Source organism: Cnephaeus nilssonii, assembly GCF_951640355.1.
Source record: "Cnephaeus nilssonii genome assembly, chromosome: 5".
NCBI classification, from domain to species: domain Eukaryota; kingdom Metazoa; phylum Chordata; class Mammalia; order Chiroptera; family Vespertilionidae; genus Cnephaeus; species Cnephaeus nilssonii.
This window is the reverse complement of record NC_137076.1, coordinates 92,983,613-93,001,114: the sequence shown is the minus strand read 5'-3', so window position 1 is coordinate 93,001,114 and position 17,502 is coordinate 92,983,613. Positions and strand designations below refer to the sequence as shown.

The following is a 17,502-nucleotide window of genomic DNA, read 5'->3' as shown; positions in this document are numbered from 1 at the left end:
CTCTAATGTACTTTATTTTATTATTTTTAATATCTATTGAATTTATTAGGGTGACATTGGTTAATAAATTATATAGGTTTCAGGTATACAATTGTATTATGCATCATCTGTATATTGTATTGTGTGTCCACTAACCCAAGTCAAGTCTCCTTCCATCAGCATTTATCCCTTCTGCACTCTCTTCTACCTCCCTCACCCACTTTCCCTCTGGTAATCCCCATACTGTGTCTGTGTCTATCAGGTTTTTGTTTGTTTGTTTGTTTTTGCTTAACCCTGTCACCTTTTCACTCAGTCCCCCAACCTCCTGACAGCTGTCAGTTTGTTTCTCTGTATCTACGAGGCTCTTTCTATTTTGTTTGTTAGTTTATTCTAATACACTTTAAAATTTGAGAACAACTGATGTGGATGCTTCTAATTAAAAATCTTCCTTACACATTAGCATATTTTCTCTCTCAAAATAACTATTCTGATTTATTGAATTAAATGATGCCTATCCGAGTCTGCTCTTTTCAAGCCTGGTATAGCTGGCTATTATTTTATAAAATATTTGTTTGACCTCCATACTCTGTGGGGTCATGTCTATGTTCTCTTGAAACTAATGATGTCATTCAGGCCATTAGAGTTCATGGAAATTTGGCATATTTAATAAGGTGGTATCTGTAGAATAATTATGGCTCATGAACTCAAATTCAAACGTTTAGGGGGTGAGTGGTGCTGGCCACGAACCAATCTTTAATATCCAAAAGAAACTACACCTCACCATACTTTGGACTCAGTTTTTTTAGATGTTTATTTTATTTTACTAGAGGCCCGGTGCACGAAATTCGTGCACGGAAGGGGGTTGTCCCTCAGCCCAGCCTGTACCCTCTCCAATATGGGACCCCTTGAGGGATGTCCGACTGCCCGTTTAGGCCCAATCGGGCCTAAACGGGCAGTCGGACATCCCTCTCACAATCCAGGACTGCTGGCTCCCAACTGCTTGCCTGCCTGCCTTCCTGATTGCCCCTAACCGCTTCTGCCTGCCAGCCTGATCACCCCCTTACCACTCTGCTGCCAGCCTGTTTGCCCCCAACTTCCCTCCTCTGCCGGCCTGGTCACCTCTAACTGCCCTCTCCTGCAGGGTTGATCACCTCCAACTGCCCTCCCTTGCAGGCTTGGTCCCTCTCAACTGCCCTCCCTTGCAGTCCGGGTGCCTCCCAACTGCCCTCTCCTGCTGGCCATCTTGCGGTGGCCATCTTGTGTCCACATGGGGGCAGGATCTTTGACCACATGGGGGCAGCTATATTGTGTGTTGCAGTGATGATCAATCTGCATATTACTGTTTTATTAGATAGGATAGAGGCCTGGCACAGGGGTGGGGGCCAGCTGGTTTGCCCTGAAGGGTGTCCCAGATCAGGTGGGGGTTCCCTTGGGGTGTGGGGCGGCCTGAGCGAGGGGCCTGTGGTGGTTTGCAGGATGGCCATGCCCCCTGGCAACCCAAGTGGAGGCCCTGGTATCTGGAATTTATTTTCCTTCTACAATTGAAACTTTGTAGCCTGGAGCGGAGCCAAGCCTGGGGCTCCCTCCGAGGCAGGCAGCCATTTGTGTTGGGGCTATAATTTAACTTTGTTGCCTTAAGTGGGTGGGCCCGGCCAGGGTGTGCGGAAAGCTTTGCTTCCCCTGTTGCCTCCGGCAACCCTGGCCTGCTCTCTCAAGCTCCATTCTGCCGCCATTTGTTTGAATTTGTTTACCTTCTATAATTGAAACTTTGTAGCTTGAGTGGAGGCTTAGGCCTGGCAAGGGCAGGCGGAAAGCTTGGCTTCCTCTGTTACCTAGGAAACCTTGCTCTCTGTGGCTGTAGCCATCTTGGTTTGGTTTAATTTGCATACTCGCTCTGATTGGATGGTGGGCGTGGCTTGTGGGCGTGGCTTGTGGGTGTGTCAGAGGTATGGTCAATTTGCATATTTGTCTATTATTAGATAGGATTGTGGGAAGAACACCTAATGTGAGTTAACTATAGGCACAATGTTGTGCAGATCTCCAGAGTTTTTTCATCTTGCTTGACTGAAATTTTATATTTGAGCTCACTTGTGATCATTCATTCACTTACTCATGGATATTTGTGGAACACCTACTATGTGCTCGACATCATAATAGGTATTAGATTTGTACCAGAGAACAAAATAAATACCAGATTTTCCCTCATGGAGCTTACCAGCTAGTTGGAGAAGCAGACATATATATATATATTAGAGGCCCGGTGCATGAAATTCATGCATGGCAGGGTTGGGGGAGTGTCCCTCAGCCCAGCCTGCACCCTCTCCAATCTGGGACATCCCTCTCACAATCCAGGACTGCTGGCTCCCAACTGCCCTCCCCTGCAGGCCTGGACCCCCTCAACTGCCTTCCTCTGCAGGCCTGGGTCCCCACCCAACTGTCCTCCACTGCAGGCCTGGTCCTCCCCCCCCCCAACTGCCCTCCACTGCAGGCCTGGTCCCCCCCAAACTACCCTCCCCTGCAGGTCTGGTCCCCCCCAACTGCCCTCCCCTGCTGACCTGGTCTCCTCCAACTGTCCTCCTCTGCTGGCCCTGTCACCCCTAACTGTCCTCCCTGCTGGCCTAATCGCCCACAACTGCCCTCCCCTGCAGGCCTGGTCCCCCCCAACTGCCCTCCCCTGCAGGACTGATTCCCCCCAACTGCCCCTCCCCTTCAGGCCTGGGTCTTCCCCAACTGCCCTCCCTTGCTGGCCTGGTCTCCCCCAACTGCCCTCCTCTACCAGCCTGGTCACCCCCAACTGCTCTCCTCTGCTGGCCTGGTCACCCCTAACTTCCCACAACTGCCTTCCTCTGGAGGGCAGTTGGGTGGGACCATCTTGTGGCAGCCATATTGTGGTGGCCATCTTGTATCCACATGGGGGCAGCCATCTTGTGTCTTGGTGTGATGGTCAATTTGCATATTACTCTTTTATTAGATAGGACTAGAGGCCTGGTGCACGAAATTCGTGCATGGGTGTGTGTGGGGGGGTGTCCCTCAGCCCAGCCTGCACCCTCTCTAATCTGGGACCCCTCGAGGGATGTCCAACTGCCTGTTTAGGCTTGATCCCAGTAGGATCGGGCCTAAACGGGCAGTCAGACATCCCTCTCAGAATCCAGGACTGCTGGATCCCAACTGCTCACCTGCCTGCCTTCCTGATTGCCCCTAACTGCTTCTGCCTGCCAGACTGATCACCCCCTAACCACTCCCCTGACAGCCTGTTTGCTCCTAACTACCCTCCCCTGCAGGCCTGGGCCCCCCCAACTGCCCTTTCCTGCAGGTCCAGTCACCCCCAACTTCCCTCCTCTGCTGGCCTGGTCACCCCTAACTGCCCTCCCCTGCAGGCTTGATCACCCACAACTGCCCTCCCCTGCCAGCCATCTTGTGTCCACATGGGGGAAGCCATCTTTGACCACATGAGGGCAGCCATCTTGTGTATTGGAGTGATGGTCAATTTGCATATTACTCTTTTATTAGATAGGATACGTAATATGCAGATTAGGCCGGGACACCGTAATGGTCATGATCAGCTCAGGAAGAGGGGCCTGGTGCGGGCCCAGGGCCTGAGAGAACAACATGCAGTGGGGATGGCCCCCAACCCCAGCCCTGCAGCCTGGCACTGGGCTGCTGGGGCTGGAGCGGAGTCACAAACCCGCAGGGGGGCCAGGTTTGATTCTGATCAAGGGAAGGTACCTAGGTTGCAGGCTCCTTCCTGGCCAGGGCCCAGGTCAGGGCTCATGCAGGAGGCAACCAGTTGAAGTGTGCCTCTCACATTGATATTTCTCTCTGTCTTTCCCTCTCTCTTCCATGCTCTCTAAAAATCAATGGGAAAATATCCTCATGTGAGGATAAAAAAAGAAAGAAAGGTCATATCCTATGAAAGAGACATCTTGAAAATGCCTAAAGAAAGTTGTCATTTTTTCATGGTGAAGGGACTAGAGTCTGTGTTGATGAAAACACCTTGGTGGCTGCAGTGGCAGGCAGTAGCAGCAGCAGCGGGGTGATGGGGGTGGCGCCTTCCCCTGATCAGCCTGGTTGCCTCCTGCAGAGGGAGGTGAGACTGCGGCTTAGGCCTGCTCCCCGTGGGGAGCGGGTCTAAGCAATCAGTAGGCCACCCTCTGAGGGCTCCCGGACTGTGAGAGGGGGCAGGCTGGGCTGAGGGACTCCCTCCCAGTGCATGAATTTTGTGCACTGGGCCTCTAGTTAAATAATAATGATCAAATAAAGGTATAATTATCAAATGCAATAAATGCTATGAAGGTAAAATATGAGAGTGCAAAAACATTGTTATTACATAACACAGATGACCTCTTAGCAGAAGTGTCCATATAGCTGAGAAAGAAGGTTAAGGAGTCAGCCTCATGAAGAGAGAGACTAGGAAGCAGCTGGTATAAAGTTCTTCCAGCCAGAAGGCCACTAATATGTTCAAAGAACTGAAAAAGGCCAATGAGCTGGGAAAGAAGGAGAGTGAAGTGGAGACATAAGATTGGAAGGAAAGACAGGGCCAGATCCAATGGAGCCTTGCAGCCAAGATGGTGGGCTAGGCTTTTTAGCTTACAGGCAAGGAGGACACAGTAAAAAGTTTTAAGCAGGGGACTGACATAATTAGATTTGTCATTTTAAAAGATTACTTAAACCAATGTGTGAAAAACAAATTGGAAAGGCCGAGACCAGTGGCAAAAACCCCAATTTTTATGGACATTTCAATGGTCCAGGACCGTGAACTAGGTGAAAACAGTAGAAACAGAGGGAAATGGAAGGGTCCCAGATATATTCGTATTGTTCCCTTTTTCCTCCATCTCCACTTGGTATCAAAGATATCTTCTGTTGGTTACAGCCCCAACAACCACCCGGCGCCCAACCACCCGGCGCCCAACCACCCGGCGCCCAACTACCACCACCACCACCACCACCACCACCACTACCACCACCACCACCATTGCTATGCCAACAACCACAGCTGTGCTTCCAACGACAGTCATGACTACACCTGACCTCACAACCAGAACACCACTTCAGACAAGAACCACCACTGCCCTCACAACAATGACAACCACGTGCCCATGGACAACACCAAGCTCCCTTCCTGAGGCAACCACAATTCTTCTGACCACTGTGCCTTCCACCGAAGGATCCACCCTCACTGCAGGTACATGGCATAATTGATCATTCTTTCCCTTCTGCTGATCAGATGTATATGGAATGGGGTTCTTCTACTGAATGAGCAGTGCAGAGTGTGTGTGTGTGTGTGTGTGTGTGTGTGTGTGTGTGTGTGTGTAGGGAATGGTGGTATGTGTTAGTTTTCCAGGACTATCATAACAAATACCTCTGACTGATGGCTTAAACAATAGAGGTTTATTTGTTTATATTCTGGATGCTAGAAGTCTGAGATCAAGGTGTCAGCAGGGTTGATTTTTTCTGAGGCCTCTCTCCTTGGCTTATAGATGGTCACCTTCTCACTATGTCATCCCATGGTCTTTTCCCTGTGTGTGTCTATGTCCTAATCTCTTCTTTTTTAAAATATATATATTTTTATTTCAGAGAAAGGAAGGGAGAGGGAAAGAGATAGAAACATCAATGATGAGAGAGTATCATTGATTGGCTGCCTCTTGCACGCCCCACACTGGGGATGGAGCCCACAACCTGGGCATGTGACCTGACTGGGAATCAAACCATGACCTCCTGGTTCTTGGGTCAATGCTCAACCACTGACCCACACTGGCTGGGCCTAATCTCCTCTTTATAGGATACCAGTCATATGGGATTATGGCCCATCCTAATGACCTCACTTTACTTTAATCACCTATTTAAAGGCTTTATCTCCAAATATAGTCATATTCTGAACTATTTGGGGGAAGGGCTTCCACATATAAATTTGGGGGGTGGAACACAATTCAGTCCCTAACAGTGTGTGTGTGTATTCACTAAACTATTCCTTTTCTTTGTTTTATGGTTTCCTCTCCTGCCCCCTCTTCCTTCCTTCCTTCCTTCCTTCCTTCCTTCCTTCCTTCCTTCCTTCCTTCCTTCCTTCCTTCCTTCCTTCCTTTCTAGGCAACTTTTTTTTGGTTCTCCAATTGATCTCCAGGAATCTTGGAGATGTTTATTGAAGAACCAGGAATGTAACCACAGGTCAGGCTCCAGTTCCATCTGCCAGAGGTTAAGTCTCTGCCTGGGCATTAGAGATTGGTTTAAGAAAGGTTTCCAAATAATTTTTTAAAAAAATATTTTATTGATTTTCTACAGAGAGGAAGGGAGAGGGACATAGAGTTAGAAACATCAATCAGCTGCCTCCTGCACACATCCCACCAGGGATGTGCCCACAACCAAGGTACATGCCCCTGACCGGAATCGAACCTGGGACCCCTCAGTCCGCAGGCCGACGCTCCATCCACTGAGCCAAACCGGTTAGGGCTCCAAATAATTTTTGATGGTGAACTGGTTCTACCTGCTATCTTTTGTCTTTTTGTTTGTTTCTTTCTTTCTTCTGAATCCTTCTTGATACTGCATCTTGGACCTTTCACTGGGTTACTAGCTCCCACCACAGTTCAACCTCTGATTCTGAAAATAAGATTATTAAAAAGCAATCATGAAATAGCTTGAAGGCTTTTTTAGGCATTTTAGCAGCCAAAATAAGAGCTGGATCACTTAAATAGCTTAACAATATTCAATTGGCTAATTTATTATACTCTGAATAGTCACCTAAAATCCACAAACTCTAAACCAACTAATTTTTGTAAGTACTTTTTATTCCATTTACCTATAAAACAATCATCTTAAAATACATTTGTAATTTTCCCCTTAGATTCTTGCAATTCTTGAAGAAAATTTGATGTAGAAAAGCACAAATACTACCACAAAAAATAGCCCCAGATCTCACCACTCAGCACACTTACTTTTTTTGCTGCCTTTCATCAAACTTTTTTCTCTTCCAGAATCAGAAACCTCCCTTCTTCCTGAGGTAACTTCTGAGGACAGTTCTTTATTCACACCCAAAGGTATGTGTACCCTTGCTACTGTTTCTTTCCTTACCTCTTAGATTGAGGGGAAGGAAACAGTGAATAGAGCATCCTTGAATCAGATGAATAGAGATGACTTTTGGACCCTGTGTTCCATGAGGTCCACCTGGGACAAACTGATGGCAAGGCTGCATTTGTGTTCATTCATTCCTGTGGATAAGGGATAAAGGAAAGCGGAAGAGGAAAGGGGAGATAGAAGGGGGAAAGGAAAGAGTGAAGGAGATGTATTGATTGACTAATTGATTTTGATTTATTCGTGCAGTTCTTTGTGGCAGCACATCTTTAGAAATTAGCCTTCTACTTTAGGTTAGAGGGTGCTTAGCAATCTCACTCTGATTCCAAGAACACCAGTTTTCTTTGTTGAAACTCCCAAGGGTTGGACTCACTTAACTGGTTGTTTTTTTATGGTGGAGGGAGACTTTTTTTTTTAATCATTAATTTTTTTTTTCAATTAGAGTCAACATAAATTATTAAAGTAGTTTTAGGTATATGTCCCAGTGATTAGACATTACATAGCTTGCTAAGTGATCATCCCAGTAAATTTTATACCCATCTGACATGATACATAGTTATTAGAGTATTATTGACTATATTTCCTGTGCTGTACTTTACATCCCCATAACTATTCTGTAACAACCAATTTGTACTTCTTAATTCCTTTACCTTTTTCACCTATCACCCCAAACCCCCTCCTGTCTGGCAACTGTCAAAATGTATCTATGAATCTGTTCTGCTTGTTCATTTATTTTGTTTTTTTAGATTCAATTGTTGATAGATATGTATTTATTGCCATTTTATTATTCATAATTGTGACCTTTTCTCCTCCTCCTCCTCCTCCTCCTCCTCCTCCTCCTCCTCCTCCTCCTCCTCCTCCTCCTTCAAGACAACCCTTTAACATTTCATATAATACTGGTTTGGTGGTAATGAACTATTAGATTTTTCTTCTCTGAGGAACTGTTATCTGTCCTCTGATTCTAAATGATAGCTTTGCTGGGTAGAGTAATTTTGGTTGAAGGGACTTGCTTTTCATCACTTTGAATATTTCTTGCCAATACCTTCTGGCCTGCAAACCTGATGTTGAGAAGTCAGCTGACAAACTTAGAGAAACTTCCTTGTAGGCAACCAACTACTTTTTCTCTTGCTGTTTTTAAGATTCTCTCTTAGTCTTTAACCCTTTACATTTTAATTATGATCTGTCTTGGTGTGGGCCTCTTTGGGTTCATCTGTGCTTCCTGGACTTGTATGTCTATTTCCTTCACCAAGTTAGGAAAGTTTTCTGACATTATTTTTTCAAATAGATTTTCAATTTCTTGTTCTCTCTCTCTTCTCTTTCTGGCACCTCCATGGTGCGAATGTTGGTATGTTTGAAATTGTCTCAGAGACTCCTTACATTATTCTCTCTTTCTCTCTTTGTAGATTCTTTCTTATTTTTTGCTGTTCTGATTGGGTGTTTTTTTGCTCTCTTATCTTCCAAATCTCTGATTTGATCCTTGGCTTCATCTACTCTACTGTTGATTCCTTGTAATATATTCTTCATTTCAGTTAATGTATCCTTCATTTCTGACTGTTTTTTTTTTTTTTATGTTTCCTATCTCTTTGTTGAAGTTCTCACCCAGTTCATCTACTCTTCCCCTAAGTTCATTGAGCATCCTAATAACCAGTGTTTTGAATTCTGCATCTAGTAGATTATCTCCATTTTGTTTAGTTCTGTTTCTGGAGTTTTCTTCTGTTCTGTCATTTCAGACACATTTCTTTGTCTCCTCATTTTTGCAGCCTTCCTGTTTGTTTTTATGTATTAAGTAGAGCTGCTACATCTTCCAGGCTTGGTATATTGGCCTAATATCTAGGTGTTCTGTAGGTTCTAGTGGCACAGCCTCCCATCACCCACGCTGGGCACTCAAGGTATGCTCTCACCCTCATGTGGGCTGTGTAAACTCTCCTCTTATAGTTGAGCCTTGATTTCTGTTGGCAGGTTAGTTGGAAGAATTTACCCCCCCCCAGCCTATTAATTGTAGGGATTGGCTGTGACCACCAACCACTGTGGAGGATCAGCTGTGCCAGGGCCCACCCCACAGAACAGGACTTACTTCAGCAGGACTCTGGTGTCCATTGACTCTGCCCCTTGAGTGCATCACTTGTAGAGGAGGTTGAGTGGTGGTGCTTCATAGTCTGAAGTTGTCTACTGGGTGTGCTATCTCTGGAGCTTCTTGGGAGGTTCAGGCCAAGGTCACCTGATGCCTCTGATCTGCCTGGGACTACAAAGCAATCTACAGATGGCTGTCACTTGTGCTGACTTGGAGGTGCCCAGGTGAGGCCAAGCTGTAAACCAAGGCTGGCTGCTGCTAGTGCTGGGTCTGGGGCCAATTAGAAAGAGGTCTGGGGCTCACTGATACCAAATGCTGCTGTTTGAAAGATTTTAGGAAAATCTGAAGAATGAGCCAAGATAAGCCATGGAAACAGCTTGAGTGGTGTGAGATCTCAAGTTGGGTAGGGTGAGGTCTCAGGGAATCACTAGGATCAGGCAAACAGTGTGAGCCAGGTTAATGGAGTCTCAGATATGGTACCCATGGGTCTGTGAGGGGAGGGCTTATCAAAAGAACAATGGCTTCTTCCAGCACTTCTGCACTTTTGTCTGAAAGAAAGTTGCCCCCCAGCCCCAGATCTTGTCCTGATGCTGGACAATTTGGTTCTTTCCCATATGTCTCTGGTGTCTTTCAAGCTGCTGCCGCAGTACTGAGGCTCAGAGTGAGTGGATCCGAGTAAGTCCATGTGTAGGCCCTTTAAAGGAACTTCTTGGGGTTCCAACAGCCCTCCATCTCCCCTAGCCTCAATCCTTGCTGGTTTTTATAGTCAGAAGTTATGGGGACTTCTCTTCCCAGCACTGGAATCTGATTGGGGGGTGTGTGTGGCATGGGGACCCCTTGCTCCTCAGGGGGGATCTCCACAGCTGAGATAGCCCTCCTGATTTTTATCCGCGAGCTTGTTCCACATCTCCACCCCTCTTGCCAGTCTCAGTGTGGCTTCTTCCTTAATTTCTTAGTTGTAGGACTTCCATTTTTCAACCAAACTTCAGGCGGTTCCAAATGATGACTGTTCTGTAGTTTATATGTAATTTTGATGTGGCTTTGGGAGAAGGTGAGTACTGCATTTTCCTATGCTGCCTTCTTGACTGGAAGTAAGAATTCTTTATGTGATTGTACTTTCATCCATCAAGGATGCTTCTAGCATGTTTCACCCACCAACCAGTAGGTATTTACATAGTCCAGGGGCAGAGAATACCTTACAAATAAGGCATGATTCCCATCCTTGAGGGTGCTAGAAAGGATTGCCTAGGTTTGACTACAGTTCTATGACTTTTTGGTGAGGGTCTCTGGGCTCGGTGTATTCCCAGGTGTGTTGTGGAGCTGTGTAACTTCATGCATTTAAAGGACTTAGATTAGTGCCTGGCACTTTAGTAAAACACTCAAATGGTAGCTGTTACCTTAATGGGACTTACACTCAAGCAGAGGAAAACAGACATGTGTGGGGTAAGTAAACCAATGCTTGTGATAGTGCAATATGGGAGGCAGGATGGTAGAGTGGTTCCTGCACACACTCCAGTGTCACGCTGCCTGGGCTCCAAAGCTGCCTCTGACCTGCTGTGTGACTTTGGGAAAATTATTTAATCTCTTTGGGTCTTGGTTTCCTCATTGGTAAAATGGGAATAATCATAACAACACCTTTCCTACATCCATATGTCTTTATCTGAGAATTAAATGAGAACTGCAGGCAAATCACTTAGAACAGTGTCTGACATGTTCTATATGCTCAGTAAGCCTTAGATCTTTTTTTTTCTTCCAATGACAGAAGTTAGTTTAGGGGACAGAGGGACACCCCAAATAGAAAGACAAGTATTTCCCTAAATTCATTTTCTCTTTTAAAACCTTGGGTTCTCCAGTCAACACCCCAGGCAACACTCGTTTCCCTGGGAAATGAGTGACTCAGCGATTTTTTTCTCAGCCAAGGGGTAGGGACTGTGCTCCTATGAATGGTTTTGTCTTTGGCCGTGGGAACAATCTGTCGTCTGCCTGCTTGTCTTGGGATTGAGCTATTTTGGTTCCACTGTGGTCACATCCTACATCCTCCTGCAAGCCGGGATGAAAGTGAAACATGCTAGAAGCATCAGTGCTGGCTTCTTCCCTGTTCTGCCTCATTTCTGAGCCCCTTCCTCAGCCACCTCTGACTTGAAGCTAGGAATGCTCGTAGGAGAATCACCCATTTATTCAAAATGCTACTAATGTATTTTAAATTATGCAAATATTACAACAATGTGTTTTGTGAGGGATACAAAAAAAGGGTAGAAATAAACTTCTCTTTGTCTCCCTCTCTTTAATCCCAGCCCCTCCTAAAGATGATAATTCTAGACCTTTTTCCATTCTGTTATGTATATGTAGAGATATTTAATTATAGTTTGTTTTGTGTGTGGATTTTTTAAAATGCTATTATACTGTGTGCAGCCTTCTGCATTTTATTTTATTCACCTCACATTATATATATTAGATCACTTTCTTCCTCTGTCCATGTAGAGCTGCATCATTATGCTAAATTGCTGTGTAGTATTTCATTATATAGAAACTTCCAGTATCCATTGCCCCGTGAGGGCATTTTGGTTGTTCCAATGTTTCATCATTGTGAACAGTCTGCAGTGAACAGCCTTGGGTGTGTGTCCCCTTAAGCATTTCTGCAAGTGGTTCTCTACCTAGGGCAGTGACCAAGAAGGAGAAATGCTAGACTGCAAGAAATGTGCACTTGTAAGTTTAATAGTTCTTACAAAATTGTCCTCTGGAAAGGCTGTGCCGATTTATTTTCTTGCCCAAGGAATATCTGCTTTCCTGTATCCTCCCTACCTCCTGAGAAGAAAAAGTCATCTCGTTCTTTTGTTGTTCTGATTAACAAGAGAGTTTGAGTGTCTTTCTATATGTTTACTAGCCAGAAAACAGCCTTCCCTTGAACTCTCTGAAGGAGGCAGTGTGGCGCACTCATCAAGGCTCAGAAGATAGGGTTGGAGGGGACAGATAAGAGTGAGTGAAGGGGCACAGGTTTTGAAGGAAGACGATAAATCAGGATGAAATGCAAGGGCGATCTCGTGTGGGAAAGCTCTGACCTGCACTAACTCATGCCGGGGGAAGACAGAAAATCTGGACTCGATGTTGCTCACTCGAGGGAAATTAGGTCCCAGAGAGTCAAACCTTCTTTGTCCGTGGGACCGGGTTAGGGTGGGGGCTGCTTTCTAGCAGAAGAGAAGGTGGCGACCAGAAAAGTGATGAAGGGTGGGCAAGGAGTTGCAGTTTTCAAAATGTTATCATTTATTTCATTTAAATCTTGGACTATTTTACACTGGATTGGGAACAAGAGGCCATCTGGTGTTTTACCTTTTCTGTAACATTCCTGGTAATTTCCATTCACTCCTCCTTGTTACACTCCCGGAGAGAGAGAACACTTGCTCCGACCTGCAGAGGCTGCACTGCTGAAGAGGAGCTTGTTATGAGAACATCTGTCAGTCTCTAACTTATGGAACAAACCAGGGTTTATTGAGCACCTACCATGTGCTGGCCAAGCTCTTCTTATGAGCCACTCCATCCAATCCCTCTTTAGCAGGTACTCACGTTCCCTATTTCACAAGGCCACAAAGCTCTCAGGTACCAGATCCAGGAAGTCTAGCTCTGATTGCATGCTATTATTAGATATTATTATTTTTTACCTTGTTTTCCAGTCTGAAATTAAAGATCAGATTCTTCATTTACCATTCTCTCTTCCCACTGGTTTTGGTAACAAAACACTTATAATAATTATTACCATCTACTAAGGACTTAGCTATGTGTTAGAGGCTGTACTAAGGGTTTTTAACATGCATTTTCTTACTCAGATCTCACAATGATCTTCTAGTCAGGTACAGCTATTACCCTGGTTTTACACAGTAAGGAAAAAAACGCACGCAGAGGGTCAGAGAGTTTCTTAGAGAAGCTTACACCTACATACATCTTTCTTTCTTTTAACACTACTCATAACCTCATTTAATTTTTCACAAAAGCCTATGAGAGAGATACCTCATTACCTCCATTTAAGAACTGATGGTTATATAAATTGCCCGGGAAATGACAGACCTAGATTTGGCCCATGTCTGCTCCGCTCTGACTCCACTCTGACCCATGCTATCTGCTTCCACTGATGTCCGCTTGGAGGCTCTTATAGAATAAGACTGCTTCTTCATTTACATGAAAGGGCTTTCAACCCATTTCACAGGGCCTGCATGTCTCTGGGGTTTTTTCTTCCCCCGGCTAAATAGCCCCAATTCCCTCTTCATTTCTTCAGGTACTTTTTTGGATGGTAAGGCTTCTTTTATGATTGAGGGCTGGTATAAACCCTTACAGAGGATCTTGGCAAAATTAGCATTACCCACAAAGGCAGTTTCTCACCTCCATCCTATGGCCACCCAGAATGGAATTCAGAGATGTGGGGTAATTTGTCCTAGATCACACAGCCAGAAAAACGAGCAGCAATAACACCAACAGTAAAAGCCCTCGTAAGCTCTTCCTGCAGCTAAAGGGAGTCTGTTAGGGGGATATAAATTCTTACTCCTCTAGGTACATAGGAATTTAAGTCATTCCTTCTAGCCTGAGGATTCATAAAAGGGTTCCAAATTGCTCCCTAAAGACCCAGTCTCTATGCAGTAGGGACTCTGAAACCAGGGTGAGTAGAGACACATGACTAGGTCACTTTGTAAGTAAGACCAGGTGGCCTGTGATTAAGTCCTCTGTTGATTATGTCTCAGGCTCACTTTTACTGCCTCAGTAACATCCCAAATCCTTTCTTTCTAGTCCTTTCCTTTCACAAACTCCTGGGCAGCATTGGGTGGCGGTCAAAAGAGCTCTATTGGGGAGTGGGAAAGGCTCAGGGTTACATCCCAGCTCTGCTGTTCCCTGCTGGTCCTCCCCGCCCTTATAGAATTTCAGGTGAGTGACTTGTTCTACCTTTTCTAAATCTCAGGGTCCTCAAAATATAAAATCGAACTAATAGTAGTACTTATTTCGCAGGGCTATTAAGTGAGGAAATAGATGAGAAAAAATACCTAATCCATAATTCCTGGCTAGTAAACAACAGTCACCGTGACGGATTCCTTTTTCCTCTCCAGTACATTTCTGCTGCTATTCCTACTCACACACCCTCATTTTTAGGCCCGTCCAGTAAGGTAACAAGAGGCCACTTCCAAAAGCTCCCAGCTGACTCGCTGTTCCTTATAAGTACAAAGTTTTCTGTGTGTTTTTAAAACTGCTGATCACACTAGGGAAATAGCTAATGAGTGACAAAATTATAAATCTGGGGAAGTTACAAAAGCTTTAAAATTGTATGGTGATACTTCTCTACTCAGTATTAGAATAATATGAGATTCTGATAGCTTTTCACTGACTGCTTTTTAGATGGCTCTTCAGAGCTCTCAATTTTATTGGTTGTATTCCTGTGGGTGGATATCCTTAATCATCTGCTGCCTCTCACTTGTTTTGTCCTTCTCACATTGCTCGACCTATGGAGGCTTAGAAATCAAGTTATGGCTGAAAAAGAGCTGTGGTCAAGCTTACCATGCAAAGATACTTGCAAGTATATATCTTCTACTTTGGTGCCCTTCTCCACGTTTAAGGTGTTTGGTCCATAGACATCATCTGAAGGAGCCCACCCAAGGGGACAAATCTTCCTTCTCTATAGCTGCCTACAATGGAGCTCAGAGAGGTGGAGTGACTTCTCTAAGATCACACAGCTATAAAGAGGGAGAGTGGGTACTCACACCTACCTTTGATGGGTTTTAAACTGTGGCCATAAACTCGTGGGAACTGAAGGGTTGTTATCTATGGAAAACTGGGAAACTGAAGCCCCAAATAGGCCAGAAAGTTGAGAGAGGCCTTGTGGTGAGTTAGGACGAGAGCTGAGAACAGAGGCCAGTTCTCATCTCATGTACAGTTGGCCTTTGTTCCAGGCCTGTAGCACTGTCTCTCAACAGAGCTTTCCTGAGGGCAGATTTTCATATGTGACCCTAAAGCAGTGGTTCTCAACCTTTCTAATGCCGCGACCCTTTAATACAGTTCCTCATGTTGTGGTGACCCCCAACCATAAAATTATTTTTGTTGCTACTTCATTACTGTAATTTTGCTACTGTTAATGAATTGTAATGTAAATATCTATGTTTTCTGATGGTCTTAGGCTCTACAGCAGCAGTTCTCAACCTGTGGGTCGACCCACAGGTTGAAAACCACTAGCAGGGTCGCCTAAGACCATCGGAAAACACAGATATTTACATTACGATTTATAACAGTAGCAAAATTACAGTTATGAAGTAGCAACGAAAATAATTTTATGGTTGGGGGTCACCACAACATAAGGAACTGTATTAAAGGGTCGCGGCATTAGAAAGGTTGAGAACCACTGCCCTAAAGCATCAGGATTCATTAATTCTCAGCCCCTAGGTGGGTCATTTTACCCACAACCAGCATGAAGTGAAAACTATAGAACAATTTCAAATTTAATGCACACAAATACGTGTGAGGACTGCGCTGTCAAGCCCGTAAAATTGGAAGAACAAATACTTCTCTGGTCAGAATAACTTTTTTCCTTCCTTGAGATTTTTACAGTACCTTTTTTTTGGGGGGGGGGGGCAGTGTTAGGATGGTGAAGAAGTCAGGGAGGGATGCTTTAAGGAACATTTGTCCTATTACTGTATCTTTTTATTTTATAAAGCCAGCCTATGTATCATGGTCCAGAGCAAGCTGGCCTTTGCATAGAATCAGGATTCTCACAGGAAAAGGTGGTTACAAATGAGATTTCATATCTTTATCTTGGCATTTAGTTTGCATTTGTGGATATTTGGTAAAGGCCTTTCAAATCTGTCATTCATTAAACGTGGCTTATCTAGTCATTTCTCTCTTCTTCAAAAGGCCATACTTGAGTGGTATAGATAGGCTTGTAAGTAACAATTAACCATCCAGTGTCCTTTGTTTTGCATAGAAGTATGAAAAGGTGACCTTGGGCCCCAAGGAGGAAGAGATAGAGTCTATCTTAGAAAGGAGGATCAGTATGATATCACTCAATGACATTTGAACTGGTTCTTCAAGGACAAGAACATTGCATTGAAGAAGGAAGGGTGAGCTAGAACAATATGAACAAAGACAGGGGAACTTGATAAGAGTATGAAATCTTTGGAGATTGTTTAATAGTCAAGTTAAATCTCATGGAGACAAGGGGCTGGGAATGGTCTAGGTTCTTAAATGACTTGATTGATGAGCTGAAGAATTTGTTTATTTATTTTTTAAATATATTTTTATTTATTTCAGGGAGGAAGGGAGAGGGAGAGAAAGATAGACACATCAATGATGAGAGAGGATCACTGATCAGCTGCTTCCTGCACACCCCACTCTAGGGTTCTAGCCTGCAACCTGGGCATGTGCCTTGGACCAGGAATCGAACTGTGACCTCCTGGTTCATAGGTCGATGCTCAACCACTGAGCCATGCCTCTGGACTGGGCTGAAGAATTTAGATTTGATTCCAGGGTCATAAAGAACCATTCATGTTTTGTTTTGTTTTGTTTTGTTTTGTTTTTGAGTAGGGAAAGACATTTTCAGTTCTGTTGTAGGAAAAATTGCTCTGGCAAGAGTGTAGAAGATGTATCAGAGAGGAGCAAGCCTGGAGGCAGAGAAGTTGCCCAGGAGACTCCTGCAATAACTCAAGCTGTAGATGAGCATCTAGACTAGAATGATGGCAGCAGTAACAACAGAGAGGGGACAGAGTCAAAGCCATTTAGGAGTTAGCACTGAAAGGACATGGTAACTGAAGTAAGAGTGAAAGATGACTAATTCTCTGTCCTTGGAGACCAGATTGATGTGACGGGTTAACTGGTAAAGGAACCATAGGAGGAAGGATGGCATTTGCTTGGGAGATCTTGAATTTGAAGAGCCTCTGGGATGTCTAACAGGCAGCTGGAAAGGTGGGGGCTGGGCTCACTTAGGGATACCTGGGTGGGATGAGTATCTTTGATCAAATAGTAATTACTAAGATGATTCACACTATAAGTGCTAAATAGGGACTTGCCACTGTGCCAACACATTCAAACATATTATCTCATAAGGGACAGTTCAGGGCTATAGATATAATTTTGGGAGTCATTGATGATAAATGACACTAATGGAGTGATGCTTATATGCCAGGGCTGGGCTCAATGCTTTTAAAGCATTGTCTCATTATGAGGCATTGTTGGGATCTGGGGAAAACTCTATTATTACATCCATTACACAACAGAAGAGACTGAGGTTTGGAGAAGTGAAGACATTTGCCAGAGTTTGAACCCCAGGTCTCTGGGCTCTTGAAACCGAGCTCTTAAGCACTTTATTATATTGTCTTCTACGTGAGCTAAGCTCTAATTGAAGTTCCTGTGGGATCCCCTGAAGGTAT

At 44.6% G+C, this 17,502-nt stretch overlaps 1 protein-coding gene across 1 annotated transcript in view; it reads left to right on the top strand.

The window, feature by feature from the left end:
• Positions 1–17,502, top strand: part of TIMD4 (T cell immunoglobulin and mucin domain containing 4) — a 37,874-nt gene that overhangs the window by 5,736 nt on the left and 14,636 nt on the right. The window contains exons 3-4 of the mRNA XM_079772442.1: positions 4,850–5,161; positions 6,945–7,007. Of these exons, the coding sequence (XP_079628568.1) occupies positions 4,850–5,161; positions 6,945–7,007 (375 nt within the window). The remainder of the gene's footprint in view (positions 1–4,849; positions 5,162–6,944; positions 7,008–17,502) is intronic.